The sequence below is a fragment of the Telopea speciosissima genome, chromosome 5 (assembly GCF_018873765.1).
Source record: "Telopea speciosissima isolate NSW1024214 ecotype Mountain lineage chromosome 5, Tspe_v1, whole genome shotgun sequence".
NCBI lineage: Eukaryota > Viridiplantae > Streptophyta > Magnoliopsida > Proteales > Proteaceae > Telopea > Telopea speciosissima.
In genome coordinates, this window is record NC_057920.1 from 1,367,289 (window position 1) to 1,386,652 (window position 19,364).

The 19,364-nt window shown below is 36.4% G+C and overlaps 1 protein-coding gene across 2 annotated transcripts; it reads left to right on the top strand.

Moving 5' to 3' along the window:
* Nucleotides 1-8,563: 8,563 nt before the first annotated feature.
* Nucleotides 8,564-15,179, top strand: LOC122660912 (transcription factor bHLH110). 2 transcript variants are annotated; one of them, XM_043856168.1, is made up of 8 exons: nucleotides 8,564-9,022; nucleotides 9,449-10,053; nucleotides 10,108-10,127; nucleotides 10,609-10,737; nucleotides 10,831-10,896; nucleotides 12,207-12,272; nucleotides 12,586-12,648; nucleotides 14,731-15,179. In XM_043856168.1, exons 1-8 carry the CDS (start codon nucleotides 8,889-8,891, stop codon nucleotides 14,866-14,868), a joined length of 1,221 nt encoding a protein of 406 aa, XP_043712103.1. In that variant the 5' UTR covers nucleotides 8,564-8,888; the 3' UTR covers nucleotides 14,869-15,179. The 2 variants fall into 2 exon arrangements, with proteins under 2 accessions (XP_043712103.1, XP_043712102.1); XM_043856167.1 differs by having other exon boundaries at nucleotides 8,568-9,022; nucleotides 9,449-10,127.
* Nucleotides 15,180-19,364: the final 4,185 nt, after the last annotated feature.

Below are 19,364 nucleotides of genomic sequence, written 5' to 3' on the forward strand. Positions count from 1 at the left end.
GTTTTCAGTAGTGTTGTTATGCTCTGCCTATTTAAGAAATAGCTAACAACAATATCCTCTTCCCAAATAATATCTGATGGGCTGTTGTAACCTGTGGAGTGGGGTGACTTTGTTTTTGGCAGCTTGCCCATGTTGATTGGCAATGGCGGAAGCCACGATGTGAACAGAACACTAAATGAATTCCCGGATTGATGTGATCTTGAATCACCGTGTGGGAGATTTATTGAGGGTGCCTCTACATCCTGAAGAGTGTTAGTACAGAGAATCTCAGTATAGGATGCAGGAAGCCAGGAACTAAATGGAAATAAAGAGGCATTGACACTCGTACGTGGAGGCTAACATAGTTTTGGATTGTCCCGAAATGATCGAATTAGTTAGCTCTAAGGACTTTGCAGTGGGGTTACTTCAAAATAGAAATAGAAAACTCTCATTGTAAAGGTCTAACAAAACCTATATTGAAGTAAAATAATTTGTAATCTTATCTTCTTGATGTTCCTTAAGGTGTCAAATAATTTGAAGTGTTGATGTTCTCTATGTCACAGCGAAGATTGCGTCCAAACACATGGGGATGGTATTTCCACCATTCAGGCCTATTCAAGGGGTGGGATGGTCAATTTGCCCATCCCCAAATGCCTCGTTTGGTTGCACTCATCGGGAACGCTTTTGGTGTTTTTGTGTTGTGCACGAATGAATTTGGAACATGAATGCGTTTGGCAAATCTGGTTGTTGTTAAATTATACGTGGTGCCTTGGTGGTATGCACTTAAAGCTGTCCAAGATTCTTAGTAAAGGCATAATCCCTGGAAGCTTTTCTTCTGAAGTTTTTGTTAGACGGGATCCAAATGAAGCAGAAGAGGCCAACCGTCGAAGGCCTTTAGCAATCATTGATCAAACTAATAACATCTATGAATTCTTACTTGTCTGGATAAACATATCCTTGAAATTAATTACAAGTGCCAAGGAGGAAGCAAACTCTTTATTAGATAAGGAAAAAGCTCTTTTGGTATGACTTTAATGGGTCTTTAGCTCAAATTGGTAGAGCACTTGGAACATGAGCATGTCTCAAACATGTTCCTAGGGATGATGGTTCGAATCCACCAAGATCTTTTTTATTTCAAATATTCATAATATAATTAACACAATCATCCACACAAAATAATAGTGTTCAATGGACGAAGAGCTTGTTGTCTACAACTCATCTGCCTAAATTTGTGATTGGTGTTAGTTGTCAAGGCGGTAAGGCGACCCAAGGTGATGATTGGAGTATGTGTAACACCGTGTTACATATACAATTCATACATTAAATCATGCAATAACACAACTTAGAGACTACTCATGCTATTGGGTCCGAGGATATTAATGGGATGATTATAATAAGATATCGGAGGGTCCAACCCATAACCTTAATAAGGCATTAGGTGAAAAGAACTCCTCAAGTACATGAAGACACCAAAGACTAAACAAACTGATGTGGCACTATATAGCTCTATAACTCCCAACATCTTAACGCTCTCCTCATGTGTGGCTTCAACATACTTAGCAAAACACGTGATTAAACAACTTAAGGTGGATTACAAAGGGATCTACGCTATGATACCATGTTGGAGGGTGCAACCCAAAACTTTAATGTATTAGGTGGAGAAAGCTCCTCAAGTATATGAAGCATCGAAGACCTAAACAGTCTGATATAAAACTACAACTCTATAACTCCCAACATCTCAACAACTCATATATCATACAATCATATCATCATGACCCCATCTCACATATGCCAATCCACACAAACATCAATACACTTTTCTGATTTCTCTCACATGGTTATGTGGGCATGCGTATAAGATGATACTAAGGGATGCACATGAATGAGAAACATAAACGATAACAAGTTGCAAAGAATATTAGATTCCTTAAACTTTGTTGTGCAGCTCAGCAGTCCACATTGGGAGGGTTATATATATATATACTCTCTACAGGGTCAGGGAGAGCTGTAGATTCTTCAAAATAATAAGGAAATATGTATAATGGTTTAGTGGGTGTATAAAGTAAAAGACAAACATGGGCCCTTTGCCCTACTCCCTAGTGCTGGATTTCCATAATCTGGGCTTGGGGAAAGCATATATTCTCATCCTCTCTTTGCTTTGTCTTCTTCTCAAACACCTTTAAACCCTGTTCAACTTTAGACCCACTTTCAAGAATTCAAGGGCTTTTTGGCATGAATAAGACTACTTTAATTGATATCAAGTTTTATATTTTGTTTTTAGTTATCATAAACACATTAGAAAAAAAAGTTTTAATTTTACTACCACTAAGAGCACTAGATTACTTAATTAATCAATCAATAATGTAAGGTATATCAGCTTGCCCACAATTAATTAAATTTCACAATAATTTCTACTACTCAAAAAAGAGCTTAGCAGTTCTAATATAATCTGGAGTTTGGTTTCCTTACAGATGGAACCTTCTCAATGACTCAATCCCTTATCTTCTCCTAAAAAGAAGTGAAAGACCATGTTTTATGTCATTATTAATTTAATCTATCTGTTTAACTATCATTTGGATTAGTGAAAAAGAATTTTCAAAAAGAGTTTTGTTTTGATGGAAAAGCCAACAATCAGAAATGAGATTAAAGATGTGTTTGACCCCTAGGGTTGACTGGCTACAACATCACAAAAGGAAGGTCTATTTCTATATGATGATGGTGATGGACCCAAAAGTTTTCAATGATAGTTTACTTGTAAGGGGTTTTAAGTTTTTTGAAAACAGTATTTTGCTCATAATGCAACCAACAAGGATTCTACTTTATGGTCTACACAAAGAGGCTATGGACAATGTTTTATATCATATAACCCTCCCCTTCCTCTTTCCTCTTTTCTCTTTTCTATCCATTTTCTTTCTCATATGACATTATTTTTGCTAGGATAGAGTATTTGAAGCTAAGAAAAAGATTTAAAATTACAAAATGGATCAAGAACTGACAAATGGCATCTTGGAAACCCTATGTTCTAGCAATCATTGGATATTTATGTGTGTGAACATAGAATCGGAATCTAGATCGGTCTCGGCTGATTTCAATCTAAATTGAATTGGAATCAGTAAGAATTGATGAGAAATTGATCAAAATCGACCATAATATGCCCGAACCCTAGTTCTTGAAATGATGCCTCCCCCTAAAAAAAGATTGAAAAAGAAAGGGAAAAAATTAAATTAGATTATCCTGATGTCACCATTAACATGATAATTTGATGGAGACTTGGTCCACGTGCAATGTGCACAACAAATGCGTCTTAAATCAGCATTCTTTGCTTTAAAAGTGGGATCTCCAATGTCACAACCACAACCACAACCACCCACAGTGAAAGAAGTAAAGAAGCACACATCTTCATGCTCTCATGTCCCAGTTCTACTTAGGTGTATGTACAAAGGAAACTAGGTTTTTTTTGAGGTAGCAAGTGGGTTTGCCTATATCTGGGATTTGTTACATAAAAAATGTTTTTGAATTGAATGCTCTCTCTCTCTCTCTCTCTCTCTCAATCTCAAGCTTGGAATTCAAAGAATGATGAATTGAGAAAGAAAATTTGCTTCACTTTTTATTTCTGCTATTATCCAAATTCTAACTTTCTTCTGGTATATATGCTAATTAATTATTTGTTCTTAAAATTTTACTTGGGTACAAGATAAACACCCAATCCTATTAGCCCCTCGTGAAAGGCAGGATTCTGTCCTTGTCATTACAACAATTAAGATATTTTACTTCTCATTGGTGGGGAGGGGTTGTTCCAATCAAAGTGCAATAAGAAAACATTTTAAAAATAGTTTTTTTTTCTATCACATAGTAGTTATTTATTAGGCCCAAATTTAGTAGACATATTAGTTCAATTGGTTATATTTTCTTTCAGGGTTCTTCTGTGTTTCAGTATGTTTAGTGAAATATACTATTTTACTATTTGCTATTTGGCAATACATAGGTTAATCCATGTGATAGAGGACCACACATATATCTGCATGACCAAATTTTAGTCCAAAGTAAGGAGAAAGTTGTTCAAACTCTGATTCAAAGTTTCAGTAAAATTATTAAAATGCCATCAAATGGAGATGAATATATATAAAATAGCATCTTTTGTAACTTTAATTAGCTATTTCGTCTGCACGTTTTATGCTAGAATTATACCAATGAGAAGCTTGTTTAGTCCTCTATCACATGGATTAACCCATGTACGGCCATGTGGCAAATAATGAAGCGTTATATTTCATTAGGCACAGTAACGTAGAAGAAAACCCTTTCTTCTATTAGCCTACACAAGAAAAAGTACAATTAATTTGATTTGAAAAGCTGTCCTCACCCCTCGATCTCCTCCCCTTTTTCTTTCTTTATTTTCTTGTCATTCCTTGAGCCAGAAAATTACACGATCAAGGGTCCCAAACATCTAAATGGATCCCCTTAGTTTCCTGCCTTTAAGTTGCTAAGAAAATCAAGTGGTACAATAAAGAGGAACCGGGCGTATAACATCCATACCCTTTTCTACATGATATGAACAAGTGACTTGGCCTAGATGCCTAGCCAGGTAGGTCCCTCTTAAGCTTCACAAAAATGCAAATCAAAATCAAATATACTCAACATGGTCTCAAACATCATTTACCTTCAAGGGTATGTAAACAGAGATAAAATAATATAATCAAAGTTAGTGAAAAAAAGTTAGTAACTTTGCTTATTTGCTCCTTTAATATAGTTTAATAAATTTTTGTCAACAAAGAGAAAATAGTGTAATTTCACATGTATACTCAATCACAAGTCGTGAAAATTATATAATGGTAAATAACGAAAAACTCAGAGTCCTCGATCCCATTGATCAGTTTAGATTTAAAAAACCTATGCTCCTATTATAATGTTTCCTTTTTGGTGGGAAGCATAGTCCCTGATTTGATTGTATAAAACTTCATTAGTACTTATGTATTGATTATTGGTAGATTGAGTTAGTTAAGTCCAACAGTAGAAAGTGATCACATATTGGAATATTAGGCTTTTTTTGACACACTTAATTGATATGAATTTATGACATATACGTGGACCTAATTTTGATATTCGTTAATGGAAAAAGAAATGTTATTTTCTTTTGCAAGGTTGGTCTCTATCCTCACTTTATATATAGTAAATATTGACCCATTAAATGTACGAAGAAGAAACTTTAAAATTTGGAAGAAAAAAAATAGATAAACAAGACCAACTCGACCGTCACAAACAAGAGAGCATTCGAACAGACAATCTTCTCCATGGTACCATAAATCTAGATATATCTAAATATACATTTGTATTGACTTCAAATGTATCACATATAGACCCCATAATCTCCATGCATGAAGAAAAAACCAAGACCCATGAGAACCACAGAAACACCTCATGTAGATAACCAGCCCTACATGAGGTGTGGAAAAGAGTCGTCTTTTTTTTTTAATATTCCTTATAAAAGAATTCAGTACTTTTAGAAATTTTTTAGAAAAAAATACATAAAATAAAAGAGAGAGACGGAGATGGATCGGCACGCTGGATGAGAGTAGAAGGAAGAAAGGTAAAGAAAGGCAAAAGGCAAAAGTGCCCATACTCTTCCCAGTCTTACCCATGACCCTTTCCTCTGACGTTAACTGGTGGGGCTCTTCTTCTGATTATTATTATTATTATTATTATTATTATTATTATTATTATTGTTATTATATCTCTTCTTTTCACCAAGGACACCTTCTTCTCTTTATTATTAATTATTTAATTTCGCACCACAGCCCCCAATTCATCTCTCTCTCTCTCTCTAAATATGAACATTAATCAAATTATTGCATGGTACATATTGTTAGAGGGCGGGCCTTGGTGCAACGCTAAGGTTGTTCCATTGTGATTAAGTGGTCACGGGTTAGTTTCTCTGTGAAAACAAGGGTAAGACTGCATACATTATGACCCTCCTAAAACCTCCAGTGAAAATAACTCAAATGCATGGCATGTGCCACATGAGATCCTACTAGCGATAGAATAATTTTTTTTAAATGTCATACATTTGTTTGCCATGTGGAATGGTGAATTGGCGTATCAATTACTTGATAGATAGGAAATTTCTAAATAATGGGTCATGCCAAATTTGGTTATCCATCTTCATTGTATGGGGCATTATGTCCAAATTAAGAGATCGAATTTGATTTCAAAAAACTATTGAAGCATTACATAATGACATGTAGAGAAGTGGTACTTGTCTAAAATTTAAACCCCACGAGTACTAGAAAATGATGTTGATAGTTAACTTGTTTCACTAAATGGGGGTCCTTAGTCAACAACTTCTATATGGTATTTATAAACATAATAATTATATAAGGAAATATGTGTCTCATGGTCTTGTTTTGAAAGCTTTCCTACATGATTCATTGTGATGATTCAAACTACAGGCTAATGAAACATCCATGCATTGGGTTTGTCTATCTCAACTATATGTCACATTATCTTAAGTTGATTTTCTTATCTTGTGTTGAAATTTACCATATGAGTCAAAGGTGATGTTGACAATATGACCACAAATTTTTTGAAATGGGTCAACATTCCTTTAACTTGTGGATTGGAAACCTACCCTAGAATTGGATTAAAAAAATTAGGGGTGTAATTTTATCACACCCACTTAGGGTTTCTTTTTCATCACACCCTTATTGCTACCTCCTATAGCAGTTCAGTTGGGCTTTAGATTTGGTGGATATGTTATGCACATCATAATTTACACACGGTCAAATTTACTCACCAATTTGAGAGACCAAGTGTAATTACAAAGGTTCAAAGCAAGTTAAGAAAGGTATTTCAAAAAATTAAACTAAACAATAACGATGAAAAATCAAAGTGTACGCCATATGATTGAGATAGGTCATTAAATCACATAGTTAGCCAATTACTAAGGTCCTAAGCCTATCAATAGGATGGAGTTTAATATGATTGTAAGACTGTATTGTAATACCTTTTTACAATCGATTGGTCATCACACTTCAAATTTTTTCAGTCCAACTCAACCATATACCCTACCTTGTACTTGGTTTTGTCCCGATGAACCATTTTACTTACTCCTAGAGCTTCTAACCAACTTTGACCATCTTTAGCCCTATATATTACCAATTTGGATCCTCTACTGTTGAGCTGCTCTGCAGGACCCTATTGCCAAGACACAGTAAGGCAGTAAATGACCGCCTTACCCCCACTCGGGCAAGGCGCTTGGGCAGGGGTAAGGGGGTAATTTATCGCCTTGTTGTGTCTTGGCAGTAGGATCCTACCGGGCAGCTTGGCAGTAGAGGATCAGGGTCCTATACAATGTGCATGCAGGTTGAAGGTTCTTCAAGAAGGAAGCTCACACGTCTCAACTGTTAGATATATTCATCTGTCTGCATAAAATGCCCTCTTAACCCGTCTGGTCCATGTCCTTTTTTTTACCCCTCTTTAAATTATCTTCTAAATCTAGTGTCTCACTTCCACCATGTCTCAAACCTCAATATAAGAACCCTATATTGAGGGCAAGGTGGGGAATTCCATTCATCTCTATCTATCTTCTAGGGTTTGAGTTTTCTTGCTCCCCCCACTAAGGGATATAATTGAGAGAATTGCTGAGAACTGTAATGAAAATTATAAAGATGAAAATGGCTCCTCAAATAACAAAACCCAAGAGAGGGAAAAAAGGAAAGAAGGAAGAGAGAATGAACTAATATTCATACTTAAGCAAAATTTTCATGATGATCTCTCTCTCTCCCTCTGCGTCTGTATTGTAAATATGCAGTGACGAATAATCCAGCCAAAGTAATAGGAATTAGACCTAGGAATTAGACCTAACACTTCTCTCTCTCTCTTTCTTTTGTCAACATGCGAAAAAAGTAGAGAAATGAAGGTTATTATAGAGCTGTATACTGGGCCATGAGATTAGATTCCTATAGCTGCTTCCTGCAGTTTGTTACAGGCATGCTGGATCGGATACATCTAAGGCAGGAGGAGCTATATGATTAAAAATCCAAAGGAAAATGACAGGTCAAGTCTCTGCATTTCCATTTCCAAAGTCATGAAACTGTGAGCATGTGTATGGTGGGTCATGAGGGCTCCCACCCCAACCCCAACCCCAACCCCACCCAAGAGCTTTGTGGACTGGAATAGATACAAAGTGTACATACAAACATTCCTCTTACTACTTAATTTCAGTATATATTTATAAATAAATCGTACCTTTAGATCCCAGACAGTACTATACAAATATCATATAAAGCCTTTCAGTGTATTATGGGCAAGAAAGAAAGAAAGAGAGAGAAAGGATATGACTGTTATCATTCCTTTCCTCATCAGAACTTTGTTGAAAACCTTGGGATTGAAGGCAGAATTTTAATAATGGCATTTAATTTGAGGAAGTATAATCATCTCCCTGTAATTGCAGTGAGCACCAAAAGCCTCAGTTGAAAGAAAAAAAAAAAGAAGAAAATTTTGAGATGAGAGAGAGAGAGAGAGTATTTTCTATCTATAATTGCAGAGCTACAGAAAGTTGCCTGAAAAGAAAAAGTTAGAAGGAAGAGAGAGGGGTTTTTTGAGGTGGTATTCAGCTTTCTTTTGTTCTCTCTCTCTCTCTCTCTCTCTCTCTCTCTCTCTCCTCATCCTTCCTTCTTCTCTTCTTAAATTCAAACTCCCTTTCTTTTCATGATTTCTTTAAGTGGAGAAGAGAGAGTAAAGAAGAAACTTAAGTAAAAAAAAAACCAAAGTTGCTAAAAAGCTAGAAGGGTTTGTGGGTGTCACCTGAACTGTTCCTTGATCCGAATTGAGTGGGAGATTCCTAAGAGCCTAGTTAAATCTTAATTTTAACTACTCGATCATCTTGGGATTTTCAATTCCTTTAAAATATATCCATGGAGTCTGCAAATCTAAATCTCCATCACCAGCATCATCAGCTCCAAGATCAGCTTATTGGGTCTTCTTCTTTATCAACCCCATCTTTCTATGGAGTTCCCACCACCCGTTCTTGGAACTCAAATCTCAGTTTGTAAGTTCATTAACTCTTTCTCTCTCTCTCTCTCTCTCCAAGTATATGGATATTGCAGTTGCCTTCTCTTTTAGTTTAGAAGTAAGTAGGAATTTTTTAGTTTTGAGGAATAATCACAAGAATTTGGAATCTTTTTTCTTTTTTGCTTCCTCCCCTTTTCATTTTGACTTGATTTTTCAAACTCTTTTTTTTTTCCTTCTTCTTAAAGACCTTGAATATGGGATTTTACTTCTTGGGTTCTCATTGACTATGAGGAAATACATAGTTTCATTTATATATGAATATTTTTTTTTATCACTGCAAGGGTTTTTGAAACTCTTCTTGGGTTCTAATGTTGCTCCTTCTAATGTTTATAAGGTTTTTTTTTTTTTCAAATGGGTTTTTTCAAATTATTACTATTAATTCTTTGAACTGATCACTATGCAGGAGTGATGGTGACTTCAATCCAAATGTCAGTGGAGTACTTCTCTCAAACCCTAGGGATTCAAGGCAAAACAATAGCAGTCTAGAGTCTCCTCTCAATGCTTCTATGATTCAAGAACTAGGGTTTAATTGGGCTAATAATGCAGGGAGCTTCACAAACCACTCAGCACATCACCTTCAACTGGCAAAAATCAAGGAGGAGTTCTCAGATTCATTACCCAAATTTAGTGATTCAGTTAACAATCCATCAAATCTTGAAGAATTTCATTTGCCTTCTACTAGGTACATTAAAGGTGAGCAACAAGATTTCCATGAACTAGGTGGGAAGATCTTCTTTAAAAACTTCTCATCTGGTAATTGCCAAAGCAATATTGGACCACAGCTCTCAGCTGGAGACCTATACTCTAATGCTCCTCAAAGTTGTACCAGTTTTGGAGGAAACTTAAACCAGATTTTTCCAACTAGTAATATTTCATCGAACATGAATCCGTTGCCGCCTTCGACATTCTCGAGTTCCTTGGATATGAACTTGCAAGCCTTGGATCTGTTGAACTCAACAAAATTTGGTGGGAGTTTCAGCCAGCTTTCACAAAATAATATTGACTTATCTAAAGAAAGGTTCTCTTGCAATCCAGACCATCTCCAAGATTCCTGTCATAAACCCCCAAACAACCTCAACAAAGTGAGTACACTTCTTCTTCTTCTTCATCATCATATCAATTTTGGTTTATTTTTCTCACTGTAATATTGGGGTTCTACGCGAAAGGCGGAAATAATAATTCCACATCGGATGTGAAAATGGCTACCATCATCATTAAATCAAAACAAAACTAGTTATTATTTCAATTGATTTACTGTTGTGTTAGATTGATGAGTAAAAAAATTTCCCTTTCTTCTTTCCTTTGCAATGCTGTGAACTGATTTGATCTTTAGATTAGCTCCTCAGGAATCATTAATTGCTTGTTTAGTCCAACTTCTTTGAACCCAAAAAGCAAGAATCCTTTTTTCTCTCTTTTTTTGTTCCTTTTCCCTTTTTGCCTTAGATGTAGTATCTTTCTTCAGCTTTATGCATTGATATGCTTGTACTTCAGGAAATCTCTCTTCCTTTATCAATTCAGGACACTAATCTTGATTACCTTTTAATTTCATTGGCCATCTTAAAGATATCATCCTTCAAGAATGGAGTTGCAGAAACAAAGAGACCAAGCAATTTTCCAGAGGCAAAGGCATCTCATGGAGCAACCAACAAGAAGGGCCGGTTTGAATCCCGCTCTTCTTTCCCACCCTTTAAGGTGCATTAAATTACAGTAAAAAATGTCACTTAATTGTGTCCACTATTTCCTGCATTTTCACTTTGTGTGAATTTTGGATTTGCCATCAACCAGGTTAGAAAGGAGAAACTAGGAGACAGAATTGCAGCTCTCCAGCAGTTAGTGGCACCTTTTGGGAAGGTAATCTTATCGATCTCCTGTGTAACTCTTCATCATCTTCATCATTATTGAAATCTTTATGTTCTTTTTCTTCTTCATGCTATGATCAATATTAGACATGTTAGAAAATAACAACTTAGCAGAATAACGATTTTGCAAATGAAAACGAAAAAGGAAAGAGAAATCACATACACACAAGACATGATTTTACGTAGTTCACCCCCAAGAAGGAAGCTACATCCATGGCCAAGCTATAGTACGAATCCAATATTTCAATGAAGAATAATACAAATCCTCTCCCACATCTATCAATCTAGGGCTTGCCCTGGTGGTTCACTACTCCCTTGGGAGAACTGCGTCAGGAGCTTGATTGGTGGTTCAAGTCTCCTTAGCGACAACAAGTCCATATTTACTTGCTTTCCAAGAAGTGGAGCCCATGTGGGTACCATATTGATCCCTTGTGAGTCTTCTCTTGCCTCCTTGTGGGGCCCTGATAGCCAATAGGCCCTTGACAACTGCACCCAAAAAAAAAAAAAGAAAAAAAGAGATAACTACAATATATTGGAAAATCCTAACCCAGAAAATACAAAATTACCCCTAGAGACCCACCTGGTCTGGTTCGAGATTTGAACCAAAATAAGGTGGAATACATATCAAATCGAAGATCTCGATGAGCTCTTCAACGTTGACATATGTACTTTTAGGTCATTTACGCTCGTTTCAAAGGTGAAACGTCCGTCAAAGAACATCACAACACTTTTTGGACTGAGATCAAGAATATCACAACACTTTTTGGACTGAGATCAGGCTTCACCAATAAAATGAGGTGCACAAACATCCCTAGAAATCTATCAATCTGGGATTCTCACTATTTAAAATCTAACACATCACAGCTTACGAGTCTCTGGCTCTCTGCTCACATCACAATTTACAAGTATTAGCCCCATAACCCCTACCAAGTGGGGTAAAACAATACTCTTTCTTCCATTAAAAAAAAAAATTTGAGTCCAAGACTGCAAGATATGGTAAGAATATTTAGGGTTGATCATAGCCACGTAAATGCACCATGTACTCATGTGTCACTATTGTTATTATTATTATTAAACTTTTCTATTTCTATTATTATATATGAAGATTTTATTTTATTTTCTTTGCTAAAACCCATGCTCTGATTCATAATTTTATATATATAAGAAGAGGCAGTACGGAGGTGGGAAAATTGGCATAGTATATTGTAAATCTAGGGGTGAGGGTTAAATATTGAATTTTAAATTTTGGGGGTTTGGGAAGCAAATGTAAATTATGTTTATTTGGGAATATGGTGATTGCAGACTGACACAGCCTCAGTATTAATGGAAGCTATTGGGTACATCAAATTCCTGCAAGAACAGGTTGAGGTACGTACTTGTTTTCCAAACATTCCCTTGGTTATTTAAATCTTAGGAGAATGTTCTCTGTGCCAACATGCTGTACCAGGCACATGGGTCTATCATTCGAGGGGGCAAGGTGGTCATTGCGCCCACTCCTATGTGCCTGAGCGTAGTCTATGCTGTGGCACAGAGAACAGCACCCCTTAAATTTTCTATTTTTTTCACAATTACACTTGTTTATATTATTAGTTTGAAAAAATTAATAAACCTCTCAGGTCTCTATCCAATCCTGATGGTGCATGCAAAGCTCAATTCTTAATTAAGTATTGTTATATTGCAGACGTTGAGCCTACCCTATTTAAAGTCATCTCGCAACAAGACTTGCAGAACAATATCGCATGGGGTAAGGCTTTGAATTCAAGTATTTTTAATCCCTTCTCCCCTTGAAATCTAAATTTGAAATTCTTGCGATATGTAGGGGTGTAAATGAATAGCCGAAATATGTTTTCGTATTCGTGTCCGTATCTGTTTAGCACTATCCAAATCCGTCCGAAAGCTAAACGGATGCGGATACGGATAGGCTATATGTAGCTATCCAAAAAGTTATATTTACATGTAAATGGATAAAATATCTGATCTGTATCCGTTTAGCACTATCCGAATCCGTCCGATAGCTAATCAGATGTGGATGCGGATGTGGATATAGCACTATCCGAGCCAAATTCGATCCGTTTACATCCCTAACGATATGTGTATGTGATGACATCTGTCTCATCTGTTTCTATTAAGAATGCATAGAGGGGCATTTACTCTTTATGGAAATTTAAAAAAATATTAAAAAATAAACATATGAACCGTACTTGTAGCATACACATATGGGGTAGGTGAGCAAGATTCAACCAAACCCGCCATTTGTCAAATACTAATTGAAAGTTTTGTGGCGAGGGAGGGGAATCTTCATGTATATGACATGTATAATTGTTTAACAAATTGCTTACGTGACGTGAAAAAATCACTTCACATACATGAAGATTCCCTGAACTCGAAGTGAGTCCAGCACATAAACTTGTAAATGTCGTATGGATAAACAAGGAATTCCCTAGATGCCTAGATGGACCACAATTAATGGGGTCGTGTTCTTGTTTCTTCAATAGTCCTATTCTGCAAATGGTCCCAAATAGAACCAGCTTTGTCAAACAATTCTTAATTAGAGCATCAAATTAAGATAAGGTGAGGTGTTTGATGTAGTATGAGTATATGCAATATATGGAGATCATTGAATACTTAGATAAGGGAGACAATCAAGATGATTCATATTTAGAGAGTTTAAACAAAGGTGAATAGGGAAAATTGGATTAATGTAACCGACCTCATTCATTTTAATTAGAAAGCTTGGTTGCATTGATTAATTGGATTTTTTTGGTCTTGTATGTACCATGAAGACTGCTCCCTTTTCATTGCATATGCAAATATAGAAAAAGATTTCTACCCCTAATAGTATCGCAAAATTTTCAATAGCACAAATATTTCTATCGTGTGGAGGGATGATTTAGACATTCTAACCATTAAATGGATAAAAAATTTAACCAAATCAGCCAGCCACACTCCAAACTTTGTAGTCCATTTCGGGCGTATGGCTCTCCCTAGGGTCTTCAATTTGTTTATTCAACTCTCCAAGTTTTCTAAATAGAAATTTGACTTTCAAACAGTTTTCAAAATTTTATATTATCACGTGGTTAAATAGGATTGAGGTTAAAAAAAATAAGTAACACATGGTTACATGATGACATGGATACCATGGCCACCTAGTTTGAGCATAAACTGGCAAGTCACGTGGCAATAACTACCAATGTATAGGAATGTCTTTGGACGCTATTGGCCTCGTGAAATCATGAGTCAACTCATAGACCCTACCCCTTCACGAATTAGTGTGATTAGCAAAAATAATAAGGGGAAAAACAAACTTTCCGTTTCTTTACCCCCCTCCCTCCTCAAAAAATATGTTGCTTAATAGGCCCATATTTCTCGAGAAGGCCCATTAAGAAAGTCCCATGGAGCCCATCGATCCACTACTAGAACCAATCCGAAGAGGAAGGTTCCTCGGGAGAGCCATCTAGTAAGGCCTTCATAGATTGGATGGAGCTGAAATTTTGTGGATAAGTATATCTTAGGGTCACCTGTTCACATGTCAAGTTTTAACCCAATTAGAGTGAGTCCAATGGAAAAATAAACCTTTGAAAATCCAACTGAAAATTGAGACACCCTTTCATGTGGTACAACTAGATCATTCGCTAGATATCCAATGGTCAGATTGCCAATCACCATTCCATGTGGTACAACTAGGTGGACCATATCTCTCTACGAAATTAAACTTTACCAAATAGGAGAAAAAAGATAGAAGAAAAATCCTCATTTATATGATTAGGGTTCTAATGTTTTTACTAATTATGTGCATATGTCATGTATACTAACAAATTAACCACAGGGATCGAGCGAGGAAGACAGAAATGAAGAACCAAAGCGAGATCTTAGAAGCCGAGGGCTCTGCTTGGTGCCGCTCTCATGTACGTCCTACTTGACCCATGACATTGGAGGTGTTTGGCCACCTCCTAACTTCAGCTAATGGAGGCATTTAGAATGAAACATGAATGACTCTTTGTTCCTCAGCCTTCTCCTCCTTGGCTAGCTTTGAACCTTCATTATCTTTCTTTGGCTCATACTTTAAGCAGTAATGTCCCAACTCAAGTATCATTTAGTGGAGCAAATTTGGTCATCTAGTAAAAAATTTCCAGGATAGACCAAATTTGATCCATTAATTATCCTAATTTGTAAGATTTATGTTCATTATTGATTAAAATTAGGACTCCATTACAAAACAAACAACATTGTGCTAATTCTATTGAGAATATTAGCTTTCCCTTTTCTTCCATAAACTCATAATGCTTAATGAAGTGCTAGCTAGCTCAAATGTTTCACCATTTGTAATTTTGCTTTCTATATTGAGAAATTGAGATGGAACACAATCGTGGATAGAATCAAAGTAATGGAAGCTAAATGAAGTCTTAATAAACTTTCATTTTAGAGAGAGAGAGACACACAGAGAGAGTCATTGGGAGAGCACATGAGAGTGATTGAAGAGAGAGAAAGAGTAATTGGGTGAGCACATGAGAGTGAGAGGGAAGCCCTTCGATCCTCTCCAGCACACCTATCAGATGGGGAGACCTCACTAGGAGATCCCCAACCACTCCCCGTGTTGGAGAGGATCCAAATCCCCTGGAGCATGGCTACGGCACCCAGACCTAGCCCCCCAAGAAATGACCGTCCTGCACCCATGAAAGATGAAAATCTCATCCCTGTTGATGCTTTCGCATGTGTTCACATTTCGTAGGGGCCACTTTCTCGGATAGAAAACTCTCTTCCTTTCTTTTAAGCTCTGGGTATCAATATTTTATATGGGAAAAAGGAGCCTGTTTAGGAATGTGGCCCCTGTTCCCAGACATAGGATGGGTGAAATGACCACCTCACTCCTATTGATGCTTTTGTGTGCGCTCACATTAGCCGTCGTGCTGGCGCAGAAGCCATGCTACCAAAGAGAAAAACTCTTCCCTATTTTATATATAGTAGTTTAGGTGTCTTCATCAATGTTTACCTCATCACCAAACACCTGATGTTATGCAACTTTCAGATTTCCATGGCCACGGGAAGAGTGATATGGTGGTCAATAAGCTTTTTGGAGTCCAAATAAACTGAGGGGAAAAAGAACTTAGTCCAGGAGTATGGTCTACGTTTGCACTCTCATATATCAGTCTATCTCTCTCCTTTTCCTATGAAAAGATACCTTTGACACTTTATTTTGAGGAGGAGAGAGTTAGACACATGAGAGTGCTGGTGTAGGCCACACTCCCGGACAGAAAACTACTTCTCAAAATTGAGATAGCATGAATCCTTAAGCTCTAAACTAGTTTATAGATGGGCTGCTTACTTCAAAAACTTCAGTATCACAGCATCGCGACATCTCCCTTGCGATGCTCAAGATGTGAAAAAGAAAAAAAAAATCAAGTGAAAAGTGAGGGATGCGATTGTTTGATAGCATCCGAGGGAGAAAATCTTGGGAAAAAGAAAACAGCTTTTAGGAAAGCAGGTCATGCCTAGCTAGCATCTCTTTTTCCCTGACAGAGTAAGGTATAAGAATTAAAGTTCTTTGCAAGCAAAATAATCGTAATTATGAAGTTGTCATCTCTTGATTTTTTTTAGTGCATCCAAACAATTAATGAAGGAAATTCCTATCATTTTTTTTTTCTTTTCTGTTTTTCAAGAAAACAATAAACCCTAAACTTGATTAATCAAACAAGAATAAAAGAGTTGGATTCGCATTTGATTTGATCAGACTAGCAAAAGACCATTGCAAAGAAGTAAGGATGTAATTAAGAAGAGCTAGATATATATAATCCAATCACATTTTTCTTAACGATGAATAAATTGTGTTCTTTTTTTTATTTTTTTGGTCAAGAGAATGTGGACAAACACATCTATCCAAGCGATATTAAAAAAACGAAAGAAAAAAAAAGCAGTTTGATTGATTAAGAGAAGGTGGAGTAACATTTCCACCTTAACTATCTTCTTAATGGGAGGGAAATAGATTTTCGTGTGAGACATACTTACCATGTGAGACTCGCATTAATATTTTTTCTTCTCCCTAATCATGTGTGTAGTAGATTTTCTTGTTGATGAAATTGGTCCTACGTTCTGATTAATGTGGTGTAAGAAACAAAATGTGAGCTTTTCCATAATGATAAAGATTCTTAATAAGGAAAATATGTTTTAAGCAAAAAATATATAAGAGAAAACAAAAATTTATCCACATATTTCATCGCCCACGTGACACATGACTAATGGCTTTCATTAGAGAATTTACAAAGATACTCCACATTATGAAGAGAGCAAAAGCACAAAGCAAAATAAAATCATTTAATTAAGGTTGTCAAATCGGTCGGTCCGGCTGGGTCAGATTCTGTAAAGTTGAACTAAGGGTCCACCCATTTTGCCCAAGACTGAACCTAGCGTGATAAGCTTATCAATCCCAACCCTATGACCTAAGATCAAGGATAATTGGATATTAGTCTTGGTCTGTTGGGCCATTATCTGCCCTAGTCTAAAACCAACAATATTGTAAGTGGGCTAGGACTCCTAGCCTTATTTGTAAGCATTTCATTCTTTTTTCCTCTCTCACAAGTTTCGAATGGAGATTTAAAAAAAATATATTTTAATTGAGGAAAAAGGACAAGAGAAACCCTTTTGTTAAAGAAGAAATTTTTTTGTCTCACATTAGAAATTTAAAATAAAGAGGAGAGATGATTGAGGTTTCAAACTAGGTTATTAATGGGCAGTTAAAGCCCGACCGAGACCAACCGGTTGACAACCCTAAATAGACTAATTTGGAGATTTTGATCCTATTCAATAATATAATCGGTTGTGTGAGCTCAATCTGATCAGCTTAAGTATCAAAGTATGATAAAACCAAAAAAATTTTAAATTTCTCTTAGGACAAGGGATTGTTGTCTAGTTGTGTAGTGCCTACACCACTATGGGGGGATCAATGAGAAAGCATGCATAAGCATCAACAATGATGTGATTTTCAATTTCATGAGGGGCCAAAGCGATACTTTTATACGCTTCTGTGTTTGGGTGCAGGAACCACGTGGTATTCTTTTTCCCTTTTTCTTATACATATGTAACTTCAGCCCAAGTTTTGAAATCCGCACTCAGATCCCGCCATGCGACGGTTGCATGCCACACAAGTGACGGCAATGGTCTGAATCTCCACAACTCAATCCATGCACATTCGGATCCGGCTACTCTCCAAGGAGCCAGCGCCTAGGGAGTGCCCAGGGGGCATCCAAGGGTTAAACACATCTTGGCGCACACCTAGGGATGTGTGTAGCACAACCCAACAACTGGATGCCCCCTGGGCGTGCTGGGCTCCCTGGAGAGGAGCTCAATCCTACACATCCAGCCCCCCCCCCCCCAAAAAAAAAAGAACACCCTATTCACACACAATTCCAAAACCTCAAAAGTCAAACACCCACCCCAGCTCCTCTCTGACATGATTCAAGTTATTGGTATCGGATTAACCGTATCGATATTGCTAGTACTTAATACTAATTCAATACCATAGCGGTGGTATCAGTACAAAGAGTGTAAAACACCAAAATATTGGTATTTTGATATAAGAGTGTAAATTGGTCTGGAATTGAGTATTCGATTTGGTTCCAAGGAGTATTTGTATGATCCGGAGCTGAACCAAGTCCCACCTCGATTTTGAAATTTGATACTCAGACCGAACCTGTACGGTTCCAATTAGATTCCGGTTCCTATTCAGTTCCTACATAGTAATTATTGTATTTAAGAATCATGGATAAAATAATTTATCCTCTACTATAAATAATAGAACCTATGGTATGCTAAATTATTAAAATGGAGCGGCAGTTAGTCTGAAGCACGTCTTTTGTCAATTTAATGTTTTGAAATTTTGGTTCTATGTTTTGGATTTGTTTACATTATTTGTTATTTTAAATGTTTAGATATTTTAATAGCTAGGGAAGGAAACACACTTCTTGTAGATAAAATAAGGAAAAACGTCACTCCTTAAAAGCACATTTGTGCCGTTCCTTTTTGTCAATCCAATGTTAGACAGAATAGCCACTTTTCAAAAATGAAAGGGCCATTTGAATCAGATTATCCACTAAGGTTCACTATTTATTGGATTTTAAATAATTTTCATTAAATAAATAAGAATATTTCTCTAATACCGAATGCATGATATTTTTCATCATGGACATTTTGATTGAAGCCCAAAATTTGTAGATGAAATCATCCTTTACTTGCGTCAAGTTGCATTTGAGTCAGAATTGATTGAATGCATCGTTGAGAATTTTATTCTCTTTTTTCCTTTTTCTATGAAAAAATAGATAACTTTAAAAAAATAATAATAAGAGAAATAACCCATTAGATTGTGAGTCATAATTAAGGTTAAGATCATCCAATAAATTTGACTTGTAGCTTAATTATGAAATTAATTTTCCACTGAAGGAGGAAATGTGTGTGTGTGTGTGTTTTTTT

Coding starts and splice junctions, on each gene's coding strand:
- LOC122660912 (XM_043856167.1), top strand. CDS start 8,889: ATGGAGTCTGCAAATCTAAATCTCCATCACCAGCATCATCAGCTCCAA. Junction 9,023..9,448: donor TGGAACTCAAATCTCAGTTT/GTAAGTTCATTA, acceptor ATCACTATGCAG/GAGTGATGGTGACTTCAATC. Junction 12,273..12,585: donor TCCTGCAAGAACAGGTTGAG/GTACGTACTTGT, acceptor GTTATATTGCAG/ACGTTGAGCCTACCCTATTT.